Source organism: Chionomys nivalis, chromosome 5 (assembly GCF_950005125.1).
Source record: "Chionomys nivalis chromosome 5, mChiNiv1.1, whole genome shotgun sequence".
In the NCBI taxonomy this organism is placed as follows: domain Eukaryota; kingdom Metazoa; phylum Chordata; class Mammalia; order Rodentia; family Cricetidae; genus Chionomys; species Chionomys nivalis.
Window position 1 is genome coordinate 28,287,909 of NC_080090.1, and position 20,684 is coordinate 28,308,592.

General features: G+C 41.2%; 1 protein-coding gene across 9 annotated transcripts in view; it reads right to left on the reverse strand.

Moving 5' to 3' along the window:
- The window catches only part of Erc2 (ELKS/RAB6-interacting/CAST family member 2), an 893,871-nt gene that overhangs the window by 588,995 nt on the left and 284,192 nt on the right, over positions 1 to 20,684 (reverse strand). For all 9 annotated transcript variants that reach the window (XR_009057130.1, XR_009057128.1, XR_009057129.1 and 6 more), the window contains one exon: positions 11,542 to 11,697. Coding sequence is in view for 6 of the 9 variants with exons in the window: in XM_057769470.1 (XP_057625453.1) it covers positions 11,542 to 11,697 (156 nt within the window). In the remaining 3 variants the exon portion in view is untranslated. The remainder of the gene's footprint in view (positions 1 to 11,541; positions 11,698 to 20,684) is intronic.

Consider the following 20,684-nt stretch of genomic DNA (forward strand, 5'->3'; position numbering starts at 1 on the left):
AAGTGGTTGCACAAGTTTGCATTCCCACCAGCAATGGATGACTGTACCCCTTTCTCCACAACCTCTCCAGCAAAGGCTATCATTGATGTTTTTTATTTTAGCCATTCTGACAGGTGTAAGATGGTATCTTAAAGTTGTCTTGATTTGCATTTCCCTGATTGCTAAGGAAGTTGAGAATGACCTTAAGTGTCTTTCGGCCATTTGAACTTCTGTTGAGAATTCTCTGTTCATCTCAGTGCCCCATTTTTTAATTGGGTTGATTAGCCTTTTAACAAAAATATATGCTCAACTATGTTCATAGCAGCAGTGTTTGTAATAGCCAGAACCTGGAAACAACCTAGATGCCCTTCAATGGAAGAATGGATGAAGAAAGTATGGAATATATACATATTAGAGTACTACTCAGCAGTAAAAAACAATGATTTCCTCAATTTTGCAGACAAATGGATGGAAATAGAAAACACTATCCTGAGTGAGGTAAGCCAGACCCAAAAAGAGGAACATGGGATGTATTCACTCATATTTGGTTTCTAGCCATAAATAAAGGACATTGAGCCTATAATTCATGATCCTAGAGAAGCTAAATAAGAAGGTAAACCCAAAGAAAAACATATAGGCATCCTCCTGAATATTAAACTTCATCAGGCAATGAAAGGAGACAGAGACAGAGACCTACATTGGAGCACCGGACTGAAATCTCAAGGTCCAAATCAGGAGCAGAAGGAGAGAGAGTACGAGCAAGAAACTCAGGACCGCAAGGGATGCACCCACACACTGAGACAATGGGGATGTTCTATCGGGAACTCACCAAGGCCAGCTGGCCTGGGTCTGAAAAAGCATGGGATAAAACTGGACTCACTGAACATAGCGGACAATGAGGACTACTGAGAACTCAAGAACAATGGCAATGGGTTTTTGATCCTACTGCACGTACTGGCTTTGTGGGAGCCTAGGCAGTTTGGATGCTCACCTTACTAGACCAGAATGGAGGTGGGTGGTCCTTGGACTTCCCACAGGGCAGGGAACCCTGACTGTTCTTCGGGCTGACGATGGAGGGGGTCTTGATTGGGGGAGGGGGAGGGATATGGGAGGGGGTGGCGAGGAGGAGGCAGAAATCTTTAATAAATAAATAAATAAATTTAAAAAAATAATAATAATAATCAATGTGTCAAGATATGCTCAATGGTGAAACACTGGTATGAATGCTATTGGGGTGACCAACTGATCTTCTGATTGGATTTGAGGCACATTCCACAGGAGAAGCACATGCCTGGTATGATAATTATTGCCAAGAACTTCTGGCAAAATAGTTTTACTATTTTGTTATATATATATATATAGTGTTAATATTTTGTTAATGGTAACAAACTGCACTCTAAATCCACATCTCTATACCCATAGATTCCTTTATGCAGTGAATGAAGGCTAGCACAGATGCTCACAGACAGTCAAAGGACAAAGTACTATGGATAATCAGATGCAACTGGGACATCCCCCAAGGCTCAGGGACCACCTGAGGTAGGTGTGTGAGAAGACTGCAAAAGTCAGAGGTCACAGATGACCAACGAGAAACAAAGCATTCTGCACGGAAGGACCACTGCTCCTGTGACCTGAAAGCAGTCGTGGTTGTCTACCCGAGACACGTATAAGATTATGCCATTTTACGGATCGCAAGAGATTTGTCTCTAGAGGTGTTCCCAGGTGTCCATGGAGATGTCCCCAGCTAGATCCTTGGGCAGATGAGGAGAGGGAGCCTGAAATGGCCTGATCCTATAGCCATACTGATGAATATCTTGTATATCACCATAGAACCTTCATCTGGTGATGGATGAAGCTAGAGACAGAGACCCACATTGGAGCACTGGGCTGAGCTCCCAAGGTCCAAATGAGGAGCAGAAGAAGGGAGAACAGGGCGGCGAGGGGTGCACCCACCCACTGAGACAGTGGGGCTGATCTATTGGGAGCTCACCAAGGCCAGCTGGACTAGGACTGATGGAGCATGTGATCAAACCGGACTCTCTGAACGTGACGGACAAGGAAGGCTGACTGAGAAGCCAAGGACAATGGCACTGGGTTTTGATCCTACTGCATGTACTGGCTTTGTGAGAGCCTAGCCTGTTTGGATGCTCACCTTCTTAGACCTGGATGGAGGGGGGAGGACCTTGGACTTCCCACAGGGCAGGGAACCCTGACTGCTCTTTGGACTGGAGAGGGAGGGAGAGGGGGAATGCGGGGGAAGGGGAGGGAAATGGGAGGAGGGGAGGAGGTGGAAATTTTTAATTAAAAATAAATAATAAATAAATAAATTTTAAAAAAATATTATGACAATAACATTTCAGCATGGATCAGAGAAGAGCTCATGAATCCCTGCCTCCAGCTGAGGTGCTATTGACAGTTGACGGCTTTGAGGGGGAGGAAGAATCAATTTCTTTAAGGATATGGCCTCTGGTAGGTTGACCATGCTCCAGTGCATGACCTCATACCCATGAGTATATGGGAAAATCAACTGGACTCAATGAGACAAAAAAACAAAAACAAACAAACAAAAAAACCCCATGAAGTTGTGAGGATGGCATATCTGAGCAGATAGGGAGAGGAATGTAGAAGAAATATGATAAAAATAATTGTCAAAATTACCAAAGAATCAATAAAAATATTATACTAAAAAGAGAAGTCAAATATATTCAGCCACTGTTACATGCATTATCCAATAGCATGCCCAGCATTAGATAACTCAGAAAATTGGGAAGCTCAAATATTTAGCATGTTTTACTTTAAGAAGTCTGTTTCATTTGTTTATTGCTTAGAAGATATGTTAAAACTACCCACTGTATGAGAAAACTATCAATTGCTTCTTGTACTTCTGTCAATTATTTTTAACTTTAGAAATGCTTTCTTTGTTTAAAGTCTATAGCAGCTTTTATTGCTAATATTTGTCCAATTTTCATTTCCAATGTAACTTTGTGTGGGAGTGTGGCATGGTGTGGTAGGTGGTATGGTGTGTGTGTGTGTGTGTGTGTGTGTGTGTGTGTGTGTGTGTAGAAGAAAGGAAAGGAGGGAGGGAGAAAGGAGAAAACAAACAACAAATCCTCAATTTTATTCTTTCTCTTGAATATTATTACTTAATGCTAAAATAATTTCTAGTTTAAAGACATTTATTATATGGTAAAGAGACCTGTCACCAAGTACAGCAACTTTAGTTCAATCCCGGGGTAATGGTAGGAAAGAACCATTTCCTGAAAGTTGTTCTCTTTCCTCCACAGAAGCACACACACAGGGGAGAGGGGATAACTTTTACTTTTAAAAAGAGAGGTCTTGACTCTGGGAATAGTTCCTGTCACTCAGCCGTCTTCACTGGGAAGCCAGACTATGGCTCCATGCCCCCGCCCCTCATGGCAAAGGCTTCTCCCTACTTACTGACCACACAGCAAGGCTTCTCCCTACCTACTAATCACACCTTGACTAACTCACAATCACTACAGCTGTACAACCATCATCTCAAACCTCAGAACATCTGCATCTCAGAGATAAAAATAACCCAGAAGAGACCATTCTGTTTCCTACCCCATGTTCTCAGCTCTATGCACCCAGTGATTCCTTTCCTGTCTCTGGGCATTGTTATGCTCTGTACACTTCACGTAAATGCAGTAAAACGTGACCAATGACTGAGTGGCTCCTTTCACACCGCACACTGTTTACTAGAATTATACTGTGACAGTGCTTTATTCACTTTTATCACGTAGTAACGTTCTGCTGTTTTACTAGTGTATATTTTACTTATCCATTTATTAGGTAGCAGAAACTTAAATGGCATTCTGAATGTTCTGAATAATGGCATTAAGAACATTTATGTACAGGGTTCTGTAGATACAATCTTCACTTCTTGAATGTACCCCAAGAGTGAAACTGTTAAGCCACAAGGTAACAAAATGGTTAGTATTTTAAGAAATTTAGTGGTGGATGCATTTTTTGGTTGCTATTTAAGGTAGTGTCTTCCACAGCTCCACTTGCCCTCAGATCCACTGTGCTGCAATAACTCTGAACTCCTGACCCTCCTGCATCTGCCTCCCACTGCAGTGGGCTAATGAGACTTTACAGTCTGTGACAATTCCTTGCCACTAGCAATGTACAAAATCTCTGGATTCTTCCAGAAACCCACAAATGATGTGGAATCCCCCTGTATGTTATGAATATGTTTTATTGCCATTGGTTAATAAAGACGCTGCTTTGGTCAGTGGCTTAGCAGAATAGAGCAAGGCAGGAATTCCAAGCAGATAGAGGAGGAAAGAAGGCAGAGTCAGTGAGACGCCATGTAGCTGCCAAAGGAGAAAGATGCCCCCACTGGAGCCCACTGGAAATTTGCCGGTAGGCCACGACCTTATGGTGATGCACAGATTAATGGAGATGGGCTAGTGGAGGACAATAGTCTATAATCACTATTAACCCTACACACACACACACACACACACACACACACACACACCCCTCTCCCATAGTGGTATGGGAGCTCTGATTCAGCCTTATTATAGACTATTGTCCTACACAGCCTTTCCTTTCTATTTCTCTTATTTAATTTCTTCCGCTGTTTCCTGATTTATTAAATATTCCTTCTGCTATTGGCAGATCTTAAATGATTAAACGACTGACTATGCTTTTCAAATTCTGCTCTTATAATCTGTTGTTCCTCAGTATCTTATTTAGTTATCATGAAAACTGCTTGGTATGTTTTAGAGTCCCTTGATTGATCAATCTTCATATTTTGACCATTTCCTTTGTTGACTTTAATGGGAAGAGCACACTAATGTCATAGGCCATGTCTTATAACTTCCAATTTAGGAAGCTTTTAATTACTGATTCTATTGTATCCCATTGTTTTTCTTACAGATTGTATGATTTTTAAAAAAGAAAGAAAACTGTGGAGATGTACTTGAGACTGACATCAGTCATGTGATTATTTAGACCATCTGTTTCTGCCAGCACCTGAGACACTCCCAACCCAGGACCCTTCAAGCTTACTGCCTAGCTGAAAGTTCTGAATCAGATCACACAGTGTAGCTACAAGTGATCCCTCCATGTCTCAGAGGGAAAAAAAATCTTGTGCACTTTACTTTTGGCTCAAAATTTTAAGACCATTTTTCCTGGGGTCCCTTAGAAAATGTAGAGGTGTACAGAGTAGGAGGGTTAATTTGGGTTCCCCTTCCACTAACAGCGTAGACAACTGGGATCCCGGATTTATGTGGTGCTAGTGGTGACACTCCGGTGACATGCCTCATCTGAATTAGCTCAACTAGTCACCATTTCTCCAATGTCCTTGTAATTGTGGAAACCAAAACTCAAGTCTACCCATCCGATAAATGGAAACCTGAATAAACATCCTGTTCTCCACCTAAAGCTCAAGTTCTACTAGGGCTTTGTTTCGGCCTTTGAGATTCCTTAACAGTTCATACATTTAAATGCTTTTAATTAACATATATTTCACTTAGCATTTTGCTGTTTTCGGCAACAACAAAAATGGCATAAGCAATACCTAAATCACTCACGTAGCAGCTGAGCATGAGCATGGTGGTCCTATGAGTGAGGTTGTGAGTGGTACCCATGGCACCAGGAGTGAGACTTCTATCTTCAGAAGGCTTCACATCATAACACTCACCAAGAAAGTAGATGGGACAATTAGGTTTGATTGGCAGCTTGAAATATTGTACACGCACCTAGGAAAGGACTCTCAGTGAGGAACTGTCTAGCCAAAGTTGACCTGTTGACATGCCTATGAAGGATTTTCCTAATTGGGTTTACTGAAGTGGAAGGACCAGTCTGTGGGGGGAGGTAGCACCATTGCCTCTTGTTGACTGAGTTTTTTGTCCTTCCGAGTTTCCACAATTGTTAAGTCCCAAAGAAATCACACAGAGGTCTACATTAGTTATAAACTGATTGGCCCATTAGCTCAGGCTTCTTATTAACTCTTATAACTTATATTAACCCATTATTCTCGTCTTATGTTAGCCACGTGGCTCGGTACCTTATTCAGTGAGGCAATCACATCTTGTTTCTTCTGTGTCTGGGTCAGTACTGCAAAAGGAACTTCCTTCTTCTCAGAATTCTCCTGTTCTCATTGCCCTGCCTCTATTTCTTGCCTGGTTGACCCATTTATACTTCCTGCCTGGTTACTTGCCAGTCAGTGTTTATTTAAAATATACTTGACAGGATACAGACGATTGTCCCACAGCAGCCTCCGAGGAGGCTCTGAACAGTGTGGGAGTGGGGAAAAGCACATGCATGTATTCATTCTCCCTCTGCTCTTTACTGGGAATGCGACTAGCTCTTCAAGTGCCGACTGCCCTGACCTCCTTGCAATGACAGAGAACACTTTGAAATTACTTACTTGTTTTTTGTCATAGAATTTTTCTCACAGAATCCAGAAAAGAAACTACCACAGTAGGTACAGATGGAAAAGCCAAAGATGAAAGGCAAACCACTAGCGAGAAGTCTCAGGATGTCAGGGAACACATTTCCTAGATCACCAAATCAAAAGGATTGATGGAGGGTGGAAAAAAATGGTCCCAAGAAGGATTCTGAAATACTTCAGGAGAGATTCCCCATGACTTGTTGATGGGAATGTGACCCTCGTGAACACTGCTTGGGGTAGCAGTGTGCCAATTGCACAGCACCCGTGAGGTTAGAGTTCTGAATCCACATTCATTTCTGTGTCGAACAGAACTAAGAGTTTCCTCTCCCAAGGACTGACAAGAACATGATGTAAATAAAGAGATTTATTTCAGAATTAGGATTACCTAAAATGATAACTTAAAAAAAACTTTAAGCTCTGTTGTGACCCACAGGACTGGGGCTTGGGACCCCAAATCAGACTGTGCCATTAATCATATAGCCAGTGTACATATGAAACCCATTCTGCCTAGAACTTCCCAAGGTTGTCAGCTCAGTCTGCATTAAGCAAAGACAACATTGATAGTACCAATGTCCATCTGTGAAAACTACCACAAACACCCAAGCAGAAAGTTGTTCTGGGGCTGGGGTATGGAGCAAATGCAGATGAAGCTCCTAACGCACAGAAAAGACTGAACAGGAAGTGAGGAGCAGGCTTCACACACACCTACTTTCTTCCACAAAAAGGGGCTGGTGGTGATAAAGATGATTCAGTCTATAAATATTCAACAGGCAGTCTCTTCAACATAGCTTTCAGACTACCATTGCCATGAGGTAAATTTTAAGTAAACATTTATGCAGACAATAACTGAAAAAGGATTTTCTGCAGGGAATACATTTGGAGGGTAAAAAAAACCCCACATATTTCCAAAAATATGCCTTTTGCTTCTTTCATAGCCATAAACTCAATAAAAATGGAAAGTGACGTAATCAAACATACACGAGGATTGAAGCCAGAGAAGGCTTCTCTGTGATGGCCAGAAGAAAAGCCCATTGGAATTACATCACCTGCCTCCTATGAAGCCCATGTGGACATCAGACACACTTCATCCTGCCTGGGAATTCTTCCCCCACTTACAACTGTGACACAAACAAGGTTCTGGAAAACCCACCTTATTACAGAGATCTGCATTGGTATGGATTTTGGTTTATTGATGCAAGTTCTAGGTCAATTTTGTTATATGTATATTTCTGCTCTTGATTAAGGTATTGTGTTTGTGTAGCTCATTTAAAAGTGCAATTAAGAAATACAGGTTAATAGATAGTCATCTATAATAGTCAAGTTTGTACTCATGTTACTTAGGTTTTCTAGACATATAGAGATATATTTTAGTTAGACAGATAAGCTTCAAACTTTTCAAAGACCTATGGAATATGGCATTTTAAAAGTGTTAAGAATTTAAGACTTTTCATGACAATGAGTCACATCTGCTCCTGGCAGCACCAATCTACTTCAAGAGGATGATGGGCACCAAAGAGGCTCCTCATGAGGTTTGTTAGCTATTTGGTTAAGAAACTGCTCTTACACGAACTGCTTGACTGGACTTGCAGGACCCACAGAAAAATGACTGCTGACACTGCCTAAAGAAGGTGAAACAGTCCTTTGGGGTTCCTGCTACATAAAGGAGTCTGTCAGACATTCCGTAGGACACAGAAGAAAGTGACTGACAAACTGCCAATATAGGCAGAACTGTCATTGAAATTTCCTGCTTCATAGAAAAGTCTCCCATATACTATAGGTCTGTAGGTTAAAGATGGGTGCCTCGATATTGCAGAGGAACTTTGGGTGACTGTCCAGGCAGTGACATGTCTCTTGTCAATTCTAGAGTTTTGGAAGTTGCTCATAATGCACTTCTTGTTAACTTAGGTAATAGTATATCCTTCTGGGGTCTTTGATGGAGTTAAAGAATAGATAGTTGTAACTATAGTTTTCCTTAGTTATGATAAAAGATAAAATAGATATAAATATTATAACTGTAATTCTTGCTTGATACCTTATTTGTTATATGTAATTTTACTATATTTAAGTCTTTCTTTTTATTTGGACAGAAAGGGGAGAGGATTCCCCTCTGCATGCTGTGACTACGTTTTGTTGCCATTGATTAATAAAGAAGCTCCTTTCGGCCAATGGCTTAACAGAGTAAAGCCATGCAGAAAATCTGAACAGAGATATAGGAAGAAAGTAGGCAGAGTCAACAAGATACCATGAAGTTGCTGAAGAAGACAAATGCCGGAATGCCAGAACCTTACCAGGTAGGCCACAGCCTCATGGCAACATACAGATGAGTAGATATGGGTTGATTTAAAATGTAAGAGTTAGTTAATAAGAAGCCTAAGCTATTGGTCAAGCAGTGTTGTAATTAATATAGTTTCTGTGTGATTATTCGGGTCTGAGTGGCTGGGAAATGAACAAGCAGTCTCCATCTACACCACTTGGCCAAGGAAAATAGCTCTTGTTCCACCGCAGATACATCCCCCTAGTGTTGAGAAAGTGACATGCTTATTGTTATGCAGTGGGTTATGAGGTTTGTAATCTGTCAGAGGTTTATAAAATATGTTACAAGCTCAGAATAGAAGGGGAGACCCATAACAGCACAGTGGTACCTTTGACAAGCACTGAAGACAAGAGAGGAGAGGTAACACAGAAATACTGAAGTCAGGCGATAAAAACTGTATTAAGCTAGGAATAAAATCTTCTACAGAAAGGGGTGTCATCACTGTTTGGAAAAGCAATTATTGATATGATCCATTACATTATCAGAAGTTTAATGATGTAGCTGAAAGTAACTAGTACTTTTCAATGGGCTCTTAGACTTGGGTTTCACAGTCCAAATCCTCGAAGCCTTTGGAGGTGGAGTAGAAATTTGAGTCTCCATCAAGGAAGAGTTTCATAGGACAGAGAGTCTTTCGAGGGGCCTTGTCTCTTGAGGCTACTATTTATATGCCAAAGGACTGACTAGGCGCAGGGGTTGCTACCTGCGGAATATATACGATACCCTGGCTTCCTGACAGTTCGAATTCTAAAACTTTGCAGTTACACTTTTACAATTTGTCTTCTACCTTCTCCCAAAATATGCTGTCCTGGTTTGGCTACAGTGCCATGTTTACATAAATAATGTAGATCTTCAGTGCTACTTACTTTAATTACAGAGATTTTCAGAGCCCCTCCCCCACCCCAATGCAGTTCCAATTTCCAGGGCAGTATCAAACTGAGGGCACGTGGCTTTCTTGACAGTTCAAGTATTTCCCTCCAATGGACTGTAACCAGCATTCCCAAGCTTAAATAGGAATCCTGCTCACTCCTCAGTGTAGAAGAATCAAGACACGTCAATAAAGAAATGAGCAATCAATGTTATGCCCCAATCCAATAAGAACATGTTTTCAACCAGAAAACATAAAATTTGACTCCTACTAGTATATTTACTTAATATTGAGCAGTCTAACATTTTTATGAGGTATAACAGATTTGTATTCATTACAAAGCCACTCTCCAAATCAGTTCAACAATAACAGCATTTCATCACTATTATTAATTGGGTTATAGTTCTTTAAGGATAATGTTTACAATTATTAACCATTTTTTTTTAGTCAAGCACCTTAATTGCATCGTCTTTTTCAGCCCCCATTTAATCCGTGTGAGTCATTTCTAAGTCTGTCAGTGCTGCCCCACTTTATAGAGGCAGAAAATGTTGCTGGGTGACATAATCAATTCTCTACAGCCTCCCTGCTGGCAAAGACAAGCTGGAGGTGGGTCTGAGTCACTTCAAGTAGTAATTGCTTTCAGAAACAAAACAGCTTATCAGAGCAATAGAAAAGTACAGTCAAATACTATGCAGAGAGAGTCTAAATTGGAGATATCCACTGGGTTCCTCCCCTTGGAGACAGGGAAACCCAGCAGAAGATGGGGAGGAAGGGCTGGAGTCAGAGGGGATGGAGGACACCAGGAGAACGTGGCCCACTGAATCAACTAAGCAAGGTCTACATGGACTCACAGAGACAGAAATGGCAGTTCATGGGCCCGCATGTGTCTTCTCTAGACCCTCTGTGTATATGTTATAGGTAACGGCTTGATGTTGGTGTGGGACTCCTAAGAGTGGTAGTAAGTGTCTCTCTGACTCTTTCATCTGCTCTTGGAACTCTTTTTGACCAGCCCTCGATATAAGGACTTTTGCTTTGTTTTATTGTATCTTATTTTGTCCTGTTTGGTTGTGATCTCTTGGGGCCTTGTTCTTTTCTATAAAGGAAATGGGGGGAAGAGGGGAAGTTGGGGGAGCTAGGAGGAATGGAAGGAAGGGAAACTGTAATTGGAATGTATTATATGACAGAAGACTCTCTTTTCAATTAAAAAAATTGTAAAAAGCATCTCCAGTCTCAAAAGATCTATCTGTGGCTGCTCATAAGCCTCATGGTTATGCATATGTAAAACTAAACATTTCGGATCTTCTCGCATACAGCCCAAAGCTAAATGCGGACAAATAAAAGCGATATAGACTAATGGAGAGGCTCCCTCTAATAACGCTTCCTGAATATTGAAGAGTAGCCACGTGAGAAACAAACACAGGCCACACCCAGTGCTTGCTGAGGGCTTCTGGAGGCCAGGCAAGGCTGACCACCTGCTCTAAACGAACTCTCTGGGAAATACCAGAGCAGCTCAGTGATGGAGCCACTTTTCTCATCCCTATTTCACAAAGAAGGAAACTCCATCCTAGAAAAGCTGCATTATTTCACTAAATGGAAGCACTGACACTTAAAATTATTTGCCTTATGCTAAAAGCAAGAATATCGTAACAGTTCTTAAACGTGTTAACAGCTTGCGAGAGCAGCGCCTTCTGAGACCCCGCTGTCCAGTGAAGGGCAAGCACCAGGCAGAGCAGCGCATCAAAGTGGTAGCTGGAAAAGTGGGGAGACCGAAACCTGTGAGGTCCGGGGACAGAGAAACACAAGGCAGCCCCTCAGGCTCCCCTTTGTAGCCTTTAAATCTGAATTTAAATTTCCCGTGTTCTGCCTTACTATCCGTGTATTTCATGTCTTGGAGACAGCAGGTAAACCATACTCTCCCCTCGAATTGAGACCATGAAGGGCTGAGACTCTGAGACCTACCTTGGTCTTCATAAACTTGGAGTGGCTTTTGTACACCTCGATTTGCTTGATCTCCTCCTCACGATCCTCCGTGTTAAGCACACCATTGGCTTTCAACATCTGGATCTCATCCTCCAGGTCCCGGATGTTTCGCTCCAGTGAAGCAATTTTTGTGTCCTGTTGATAAAAGAGGGAAAAAAGTTGAAGAGTTTTGCTTTGATTTTTTTTTTTATTTCATCATTGCCAAAATAGAATTTTTCAAGCTAAGAAGGCAACTCTGGTAGTGTGGCATTAGCCATGCTGCAGAACTAGCCTGGGGTTCAACAGAGTTCGTGCTTTCACGTGTGGGAGTCACTTGTCAGGTGACTGCCTGAATGGTCAATGAGTATCATACACCTACGATTCGGGACCAAGCTGACTTGTTTCACTACTGTCCAGGAACCAGATTACTAAGCAACAGAGGCAAAAATCATTTAAAGTATAAAATAACCAAAAAACCTATTCCAGTGGGAAAAATTATGATTTTGGAGATAGTTAACCAGGGAGCATGTCTTAGTTCATCTGTAAACACAGAAGCAGTTTGTTCCTGTTTGTCTCTGTAGATTCTGTGGCTGCTTGTATAGACACGCTTGGAATTTAACTCAAAGAGAGTAGGAAATTCAAATTCAAAATGGAGAGAGGGATTCTCATCTCAAATACAGACATAAGTGAAATTAAATAACTGGATCCTGACTTTGTATGACTGATACAATAAATATTGAAAACTTATAACAACTGGAAATAATATATCACAACGTCATGATTTATTTGGCAAGCAGTCAGGTCCCTACGTGACAAAAAACATGACTACCTTGCAAGCCATTTCTAATCTATTGATTTACAGACCCGAAAAACTAGAAATATTACATTCAGATGTAGGATTAATTGAGAAAAAACATCCACTGACAGACTCTTTCCACAAGAGAATGCATAATAGGAAACGATGCTCAAGGAAGTTCAGAATAGAGGGTTCTCACAGGGCAATCCACCAAGCAAAACAAAAAACATTGCCTCGAGCTTCCAGAATGAGAGACAAGATGTCTAGAGATGCCCCAAGCATTCCCGCTGTCTCCATTGGCCTGCATTACATTACAAAAATACAATTAATCAGTGTTAAATTTGTCATGAACATGAGCCAATAGTTCTTTAATAACTTAAATTTTAGAACCTAAAATGATTAATTAAATAATAAATACAATACATGGTTCCTGTGCTTATTAACTCAATTTTAAAACATTGGAATTAAATGTGCCTGCCTTTTTCTGTGGCTACTGCAGATTTCCGTGGGTTTTTATTTTTATTTTATTTTTTTGCATGACCAGTATAACTTACATGTCAGCACCATGGCAATTCTTATTGCTATCTACCGGAAATAGAGAAAGGACAACAGAAACTACTTCCTAGACTCCCTAATGGGTCCAGAACCAAATCCTTAAAGCAGGATTAATGGTAGTCCTATTAATCCTCAGGAAAATCCCATCAAAATAAAATTAAAATCTGAAAATTTCAAAACTATTGTGAAATCCTGATCCAGTTTCATCTTCCTTTGAAAATAACACTATTGTATTTTTCCAATTATAAAAGCAACATTCTTTCAATTAATTAAAAATTAAGAGAATCTCCTATAATCCTACCATTCGAAGAAAACCACTATTTGTGCTTTATACAAACCCTGTCAGTATTTCTCAATTTCTGGTGTAAGTTCTAGCTTGGGTAACAGGATCACTATTTGTTGAAGTTATACGAACCCCTACTCTCTAAAGTGATAAAATTTGAATGTGGGATATAGAGGTAGGGTCAGATGAGGTCATGAGGACAGGACCCTTAGGATCATAGCAGTATTCTCATCAGCAAAGACACTAGAATTTTCCATTTTTTTCTTGCTCTCTCCCATATGTGACCACTGAACAAAGGTGGCCATCTGTAAGTCAGGAAGAAGGTCTTCACCAGAGTCCACAAGGCGGGTGTCCTGATCTCACCCTGCCAGCCTCCAAAGGCTTACTGGTGATTCCTCCCAGGCCAGCTTGTTAAGGAAACTCTGGGAGGCAGACCCTGGGAACCTCACTAACTGACTTGCTTCAGTTTTGAGCTATGAAAAAATATTAGGAGGAAGAAAAGCAGCAGCAGCAATAACCAAAAGGCTATAAAAATTTCTAAACATTCATAATAAGCTTCGAAGTGAGTCACATTAAAATAACAAGTTTCCTAACTATAAAAATGAGACAGGCTCAGGGCTATTAAAAACTTGCGAAGTTACATAAATGATTGTGATAAATGCAGTTACTGATTCTCACAACAACAGTCTTACGATTCTATTTACACTCAAAACATAGGGAAGGGTATTGGTTAAGACAGTAATCACAATGGGCTGGGAAGATAATTCATTAGTAAAGTGGTTGCCTTGCAAGCATGAGGACCTGAGTGTGACTGCCACAATCTACATTAAAAAAAAATTAAAAGGAGTGGGACATGATGGTGGGCAGAATGGATCCCTGTGGCTTACTGGCTGGTTAGCCTAACCTTTGTGGTGAGCTCAGGTCATTGACAGATCCTGACTCAAAATGCATGCTAAATGGCACCCAAAGAGCAACACCTGAGCCTCTCATCTCTATGTGCAAGCATGCACATTTGTTTGCCCACTGCACACGCACTTGTGTGATAGAATATTATTTTAAGATGTGTTACATTTATTTATGCTGTGAACCATTTTTTTCATTCTTTTATGTTGCATTTGTTTAAATGTGTTTCTATGCCTGTCTAAAACACCTGATTGTTGAATTAACTCAGTTCGGGAAATAAGCAGACTAACTAAAAGATAAAACAATTATATTTTTATTTAGTGTAAGAGGAAAACTCATGAAACAGGAACGAGAAGTCCAAGCTCGGCTGTGCTTCGAGGGACCCACACAGAGCGTGCACCATTTTTCTCTGGATCCCAGAAAGCCACACCCTAACTTGGCCCCACCTCTTAAAGATAATTGGTTGACAAAGCTTCCCCATCACCTGATTAGTCTAATAAAGAGCCGAATGACCAATAGCAAGGCAGGAAAAGGGATAGGCGGGGTTGGGAGGCAGAAAGAATGAATAGGAAGAAAAATCAGGGAAAGGAAGACAGAGGAGCAAGTAAAAAAGGAGGACATCAGGGACCAGCACCCAGGTACACAACAACCCCCAGAATAAGAAGTAAAGAAAGGCATATAAGAATAAAGAAAGGCAAAAGTCCAGAGGTAAAGATAGATGGGATAATTTTTAAAAAGCTGGCTAGAAACAAGCCAAGCTAAGGTCGGGCATTCATACAAAAGAATAAGCCTCTGTGTGTGTATTTATTTGGGAGCTGGGTGGTAGGTCCCCCAAAGAGTAGAAAGCCCAAAGAGTAAAGAGTAAGAAAAAACAAAAACAAGCAAAAAAAAAAAAACCTACACCCTGTATCACACATATATACACAAAAATACTGATGAATATTATATATGTATGTATGTATGTATGCATGCATATGTGTGTATTTTTCTTTCTCTCTGTTGAAATACACAGTGACACCGTTGAGATTTGCAAGTGTCCAAATGCAAACAGTGAGCGCTTAACAAGTGAAATTCAGTCTTTATAAGAATGTAGCTGTGTTAAAGGTAAAGAGATGATTTAGTTTCCTTCTCCTCCTATTAAAAAAAAAATCTACTGATTCTGAATGATCAGTTATGTGACCAAGCACATGAGTATATTACAGCAGTAGAATCTGCAGTTCTCATATCTTTGATACAATTTTCTAATACCTGCTGGTAATATTTCAGGTCTCAACCGTGTGGGCAAAAAGAGAAGACCCTGCCTCCTATGAGCCTTCATTTTTGATCCTCGTTAACTCCTAAGGCTCCAGTTAGCAACAGTACAGCTATGAACACCTATACAGGTTAGACGGCACCTCTCCACCTGACGCTGAAGACTTACATTCTATTGAAGAAAACCAGAAGAGTCCAGATGGGAACTTTATTCCCAAAGCAAGGCTTCTAAATCTATATACACCTGGGTTTAAAGTTAACAGTGGAACGGAATATTTTTCATTTCAATAATTTCCTTAAATTAACAATATTTTTCTCTTTTCTTCATAAATTTGTTTTCTTCTTTAGCTACCGCCATCCCAAAATGCAAAAGGGAAAAGAAGAATAATGGTGCCCTGGAAGGATCTATTTTTTCTGTCCTTATTTATAATCTTGTTCCTATAGTAGAAATCTACTTCAAGGGCAACGAAATGTATTCCTAAGGCCCAGAAGCACAGAAAAATCCAGGGCAAACTTGAAGAGGGGTCTACATTATGATCACAGCAAAGGACAGCTACAAAGCACAGATGCAGAACTGGGTTTGACCGAGCACATAAGGTTCAAAATCAAGCCAGAGAGAGTGAGGAAAGTTAACTTGAAGATCAGACAATGCTGCCATGTTCCTCGCCTCTTGCAAGCCTCGGCTATGACATGTTTGTGACAGCATACACCAGAGGACTGTGGAAGTACACGGGACTCCAGCGTGGCTGCAAGCAGCATGCTAACATTCTCTTTAAAAAAAAAAAAAAAAAACATGGGCAGTAGCTATAGCCTGCAATGAAGATTGAAAGAACTTCAATGACAGCAGGCTGTAACAGCCCCAGGGTTCTGGAAGGTAGTGATGCATGCAGTCTCTAGAAATCTGAACATTGTAATGTTTGCCAATGACTCACATTTTAAACCATCTGTTATAGTTTTCAAACACACGTAGGTTTTTTTCACAAGTAAACATCCTTCAGAAACACAAAATTTAGGGACTGCCTTTGAGTCAGAGATAAAGAAATAAAATGCAGTATAGAACAAGTTAGAAGCTCTGTGCCAAGGCCTAGTGAGTCTGAAAAATACCTGTTAGAGACTGTCAGTGTGTATCAAATGTCCGCAAGGCTAAGAAATCCTACGGCAAGGTATTTTGCTCGGGTTCATCCAGGTTTGTCACCTTTACCCACCGATTCTCTTTTTAGACAGAGCAGGACTAGAGAGGACGTTTCAGTTGGTGATACACATTCCACACAGGCATGAGGACCTGAGTTTGGGTCCCTAGCACCAGCTTTAAGAGACAGGCATAGTGGCTCACACCTGAAACCCCAGTGCTGCGGAGGTAGTGACAGGAAGCTCTTTAGAACTTCCTAGCTAGCAAGCTCACCCTTGTTGGTGAGCTCCAGTGCTGTGGGATCTTGTACACTGAAAATATGTGTTGTTCTTAGTGGTTGATAAATAAAGCTACTTTGGCCTATGCCAAGACAGGACAGAGATAGGCAGGATATCCAAGCAGAGATATAGGAAAAGGGCAGAATCTAGGAGACATGCCAGTAGCTGCCCAAGGAGTCACCTGCCAGAGCACCACCAGTAGTCACGGGCTACATGGCAGGACACAGATTACAGATTAATAGAAATGAGTTAATTTAAAAGTAAGGGCTAGCTAGTAACAAGCTTGAGCCATCGACTAATCATTTATAATTAATATTAAAGCCTCTGGATGGTTATTTAGAAATTGCTCTGGGGCCAGCAGGATGGAAAAACCTCCATTTACACTTCAGGTTCAAAAAGAGGCCATGACTCAAAAACTAGTTTTTTTTTTTTCAAGGAAAGCACCAGATGCTGATCTCTGATCTCAATATATATACACAGGAGCACAAATACACATGCATTCCACATACACACACAATTATATGACTCCATAAAACACACACCAATGGTTTGGATTTGTCAAGGGAAAATATTCTGATGGAGGAGGGTCATCTGTCTATCTGTTGCTTTCATTGATTAATTAATAAAGAAACTGCTTGGCCTGATAGGTCAGAACATAGGTGGTGGAGTAGACAGAACAGAATGCTGGGAAGAAGGGAAGTGAGGCACATGCTATAGCTCTCCTCTCCAAGATGGACACAGGTTAAGAACCTTCCTGGTAAGCCACCACCTCGTGGTGCTACACAGATTATTAGAAATGGGTTAATTAAGATGTGAGAATTAGCCAGTAAGAGGCTAGAGCTAAAGGGCCAAGCAATGTTTAAAAGAATATAGTTTCCATGTAATTATTTTGGGTAAAGCTAGCCAGTGGCCGGAAGCTGGGAGGCGGGACGCAGACTGCTGCTCCACACAACAATATTCTTCAATGATTCAAATTTAAAACTGGTAGGACTTAAATATTCAGATTGCCATACCAGCTTCTGTCACTCAAAAGCACTAAGCTTGGTGGCACATGCCTATAACTCCCTATAACCACAAAGAGCTCTTGGGCAGCTGAGGCAGGGAGACTACAGATTCAAGGCTGGTTTAGACTTAGGGTGGATGTGTAAAGGAAGAGAGGGAGGGAGGGAGGGAGGGAGGGAGGGAGGGAGGGAGGGAGGGAGGGAGGGAGGGAGGGAGGGAGGGAGGGGGCAGAGAGAGAGAGAGAGAGAGAAGGAGGAGGAGGAGGAGGAGGAGGGAGGGAGGAGGGAGGGAGGGATTGAGTACCAGCAATGACTAGGGCAATACAATAACACAGAATCTCCTCATCCTGAATGCACCCTTCATGTCTTAGTTGATAGCTTCTCCACAGCCATGAGCTATGACATCCATAAAATTGTCTGTTTTAATGCTATATTGCGGTTATAGACTGTAATAATATTTAAAGATGCAAAGGGGAGAAAGACCAAAATATGTTTGCTTCTGTTACCTATTAGGGGGAAATCCTGACCTCTTACAACCTATTTCTTCTCATACGTGCATAAAATAATGCTTGTAAAATTTTACACGAAGTATAGGTCATAGTTTCCCTTAAACGATTTGCACTAAAGACCATTTTTACATCCATCAGCCAAAATAAGTATCTAATACACAAATGAAAATTAAGCCTCAAGAGTGAACTCCTAGAAGACATTTCCCCCAATGTCCCCCAATGGCTAATTTTTAACCCAGCCATCAATGCTAGTAACAGCTGCCAAGTATCACTAAAGAAATGCAGATGCAAGCTGAGCAGGGAGATTCAGTAAGTTTCTTTTCTTTTGAAGAATTTAGGATTTTCTAACATAGATATGCTTCAGATTGAAATTAAGCATAGGCACAGGGAGTTCTCTCACACGTCCATCCGTTCATTCCAAAAAGGTACATTGGACATCTACTTAGTACCAATCGCTTTGCTAGGTATGGGAGATAGCAGGTAAGTCTAAACGAGATTCCTGGGCATCCTCTCTCAGACAAGGGATCTAGATCCTTGTCACTCGCAACCAGCAGCATGGCAGTTGTCTGGGGTCTTTTCAGACACACAAAAATCTCAGGCTCCAACTCAGAACTAAGAAATCTTAACCTGCCTCTTCCCAGGTCCTAAGGAGAATCCAGTGCCCTAAATGACTGACTGCAGGGGTCCACTGTGGTGAGATTTTGTTTGTGCTATAACGAATAAAGCTTGCCTGAAGATCAGAGTGTGGAGCTAGCCACTAGTTAGCCATACAGGCCAGGCAGTGGTGGCACACACCTTTAAACCCAGCACTCAGGAGACAGAGTCAGAAAGATCTCTGTGAGTTCAAAGCCACCCTAGGCTATACAAGATACAATCAGTCTAAAAGATGAATAGATTCAGACCTTTGATCCCAACACTTGGGATCACATAACTTTAATCCTAGCCCTAGGGAGATGGAGACAGGAATGATGTGGCTGGGCAGGGAGGGGATATAAGGCAGGAGGAGACAGCTCAGAGCATTCAGTCTGAAGATTCTGTCTAAGAGTTCCTAGAAACAGGGTCGCTCATTCTGTCTGAGGAGTCAGAGGATGGAGGAACTAATGACCCTCTGCTCTGCTTCTCTGATCTTTCAACATTTACCCCTATATCTGACTCGGCGTTTGTATTATTAAAACCAATTATAATTCGTTCTACAGTCCATCAGCTATAACAAACAAGACTAAATGCAAAGAGGCCAGAACAACTTACTGGATAAGTACATGTAGATAAATATAAACCTACTTTCAAAGGCTGTTCAGCTTGGCACATGGGCCCAGAAATCCTGTGATAAAGCTGCCTGGGGCAGCTTTGCCAGTCAGAACGCCACTGTGACTCTTTCCGTGTTTGTCAAACATCATATCCCTTTAAGCAGCAAGCAACAGATTTCAACTCCTCTCTAGGAACTGAAGACTGAAATGGTGAGTGGGTGGAACATTTGAAAAAAAGAAATACCAGTTCATGACAAAAAAAAAAATGATTATGTGAATTCTGAGCATCACAATGTACTTAGCTCTGAAGACAGCAGGAGTTAGGGGTTTCATTTTAATATCAGGACAAGAGAGAATATATAAACAGTTTTTAGAGTGCATGCAGCTCACCATGGCCACATATCAGGCCGCAGGCACCGATCACCATGGGGCCAAACTGGCTTAAAGAAGATATGATGCAATGCTCAGGAAACAGGCCTACATAATTATATTACATTTTATTTAGAAAAGAATTCCCAACTTTTATTACTGGATACCATGGAGGCTTAAGAAAGCTCAGTCTTTAAAAGCCATCCACTTGCAGATACAAGCGCAATTGTGTAGCAAAAGCTAGCTGAGTCACAGTGTAGCTCTGGAAGGATCAGCACTGTGCCGTAACCATGGTTGCACAAGCCCCAGCCAAGCACTGCAGAGCAAACTTGACTCAGGCCCACAACATATTTGAAGGAAAAGGAATACGTACCAAGAAACCAAAACCTCATTGTCTTGGTTGGTCCTTATCAAACCATGAATAGATAGTAACCTAGATTAGAAGACGATAAAGAGCATGCCAGGTTTCCGATGACATTTTGTGTGTTTATCTGTTTGTAAAATATCTATTTCTTCGTGGGAAAATGTACAGACACATAATTAGGTTAGATTAGAACCAATTAAAGGCAAGTTGGCCACTTATCATAGTCTCATGTGTCTACACTGATTCATTCCTAGGAAGCCCTGCCCTGGATCATGTCCTTCCTGCCACTCCGACATACATGGTACCGATACGAGTCCATGAGAAAAGTGCATACCTCTTACGGTACTAACTGTACTGTATGGCTTTGAAAAAGATGGCCTCTGTATATGAATTGGTTGTAATCCTTAACAGACATAAGTCTAACAAAAGAAGCTAGAGGGATGTGGAGAAGGGGCTCA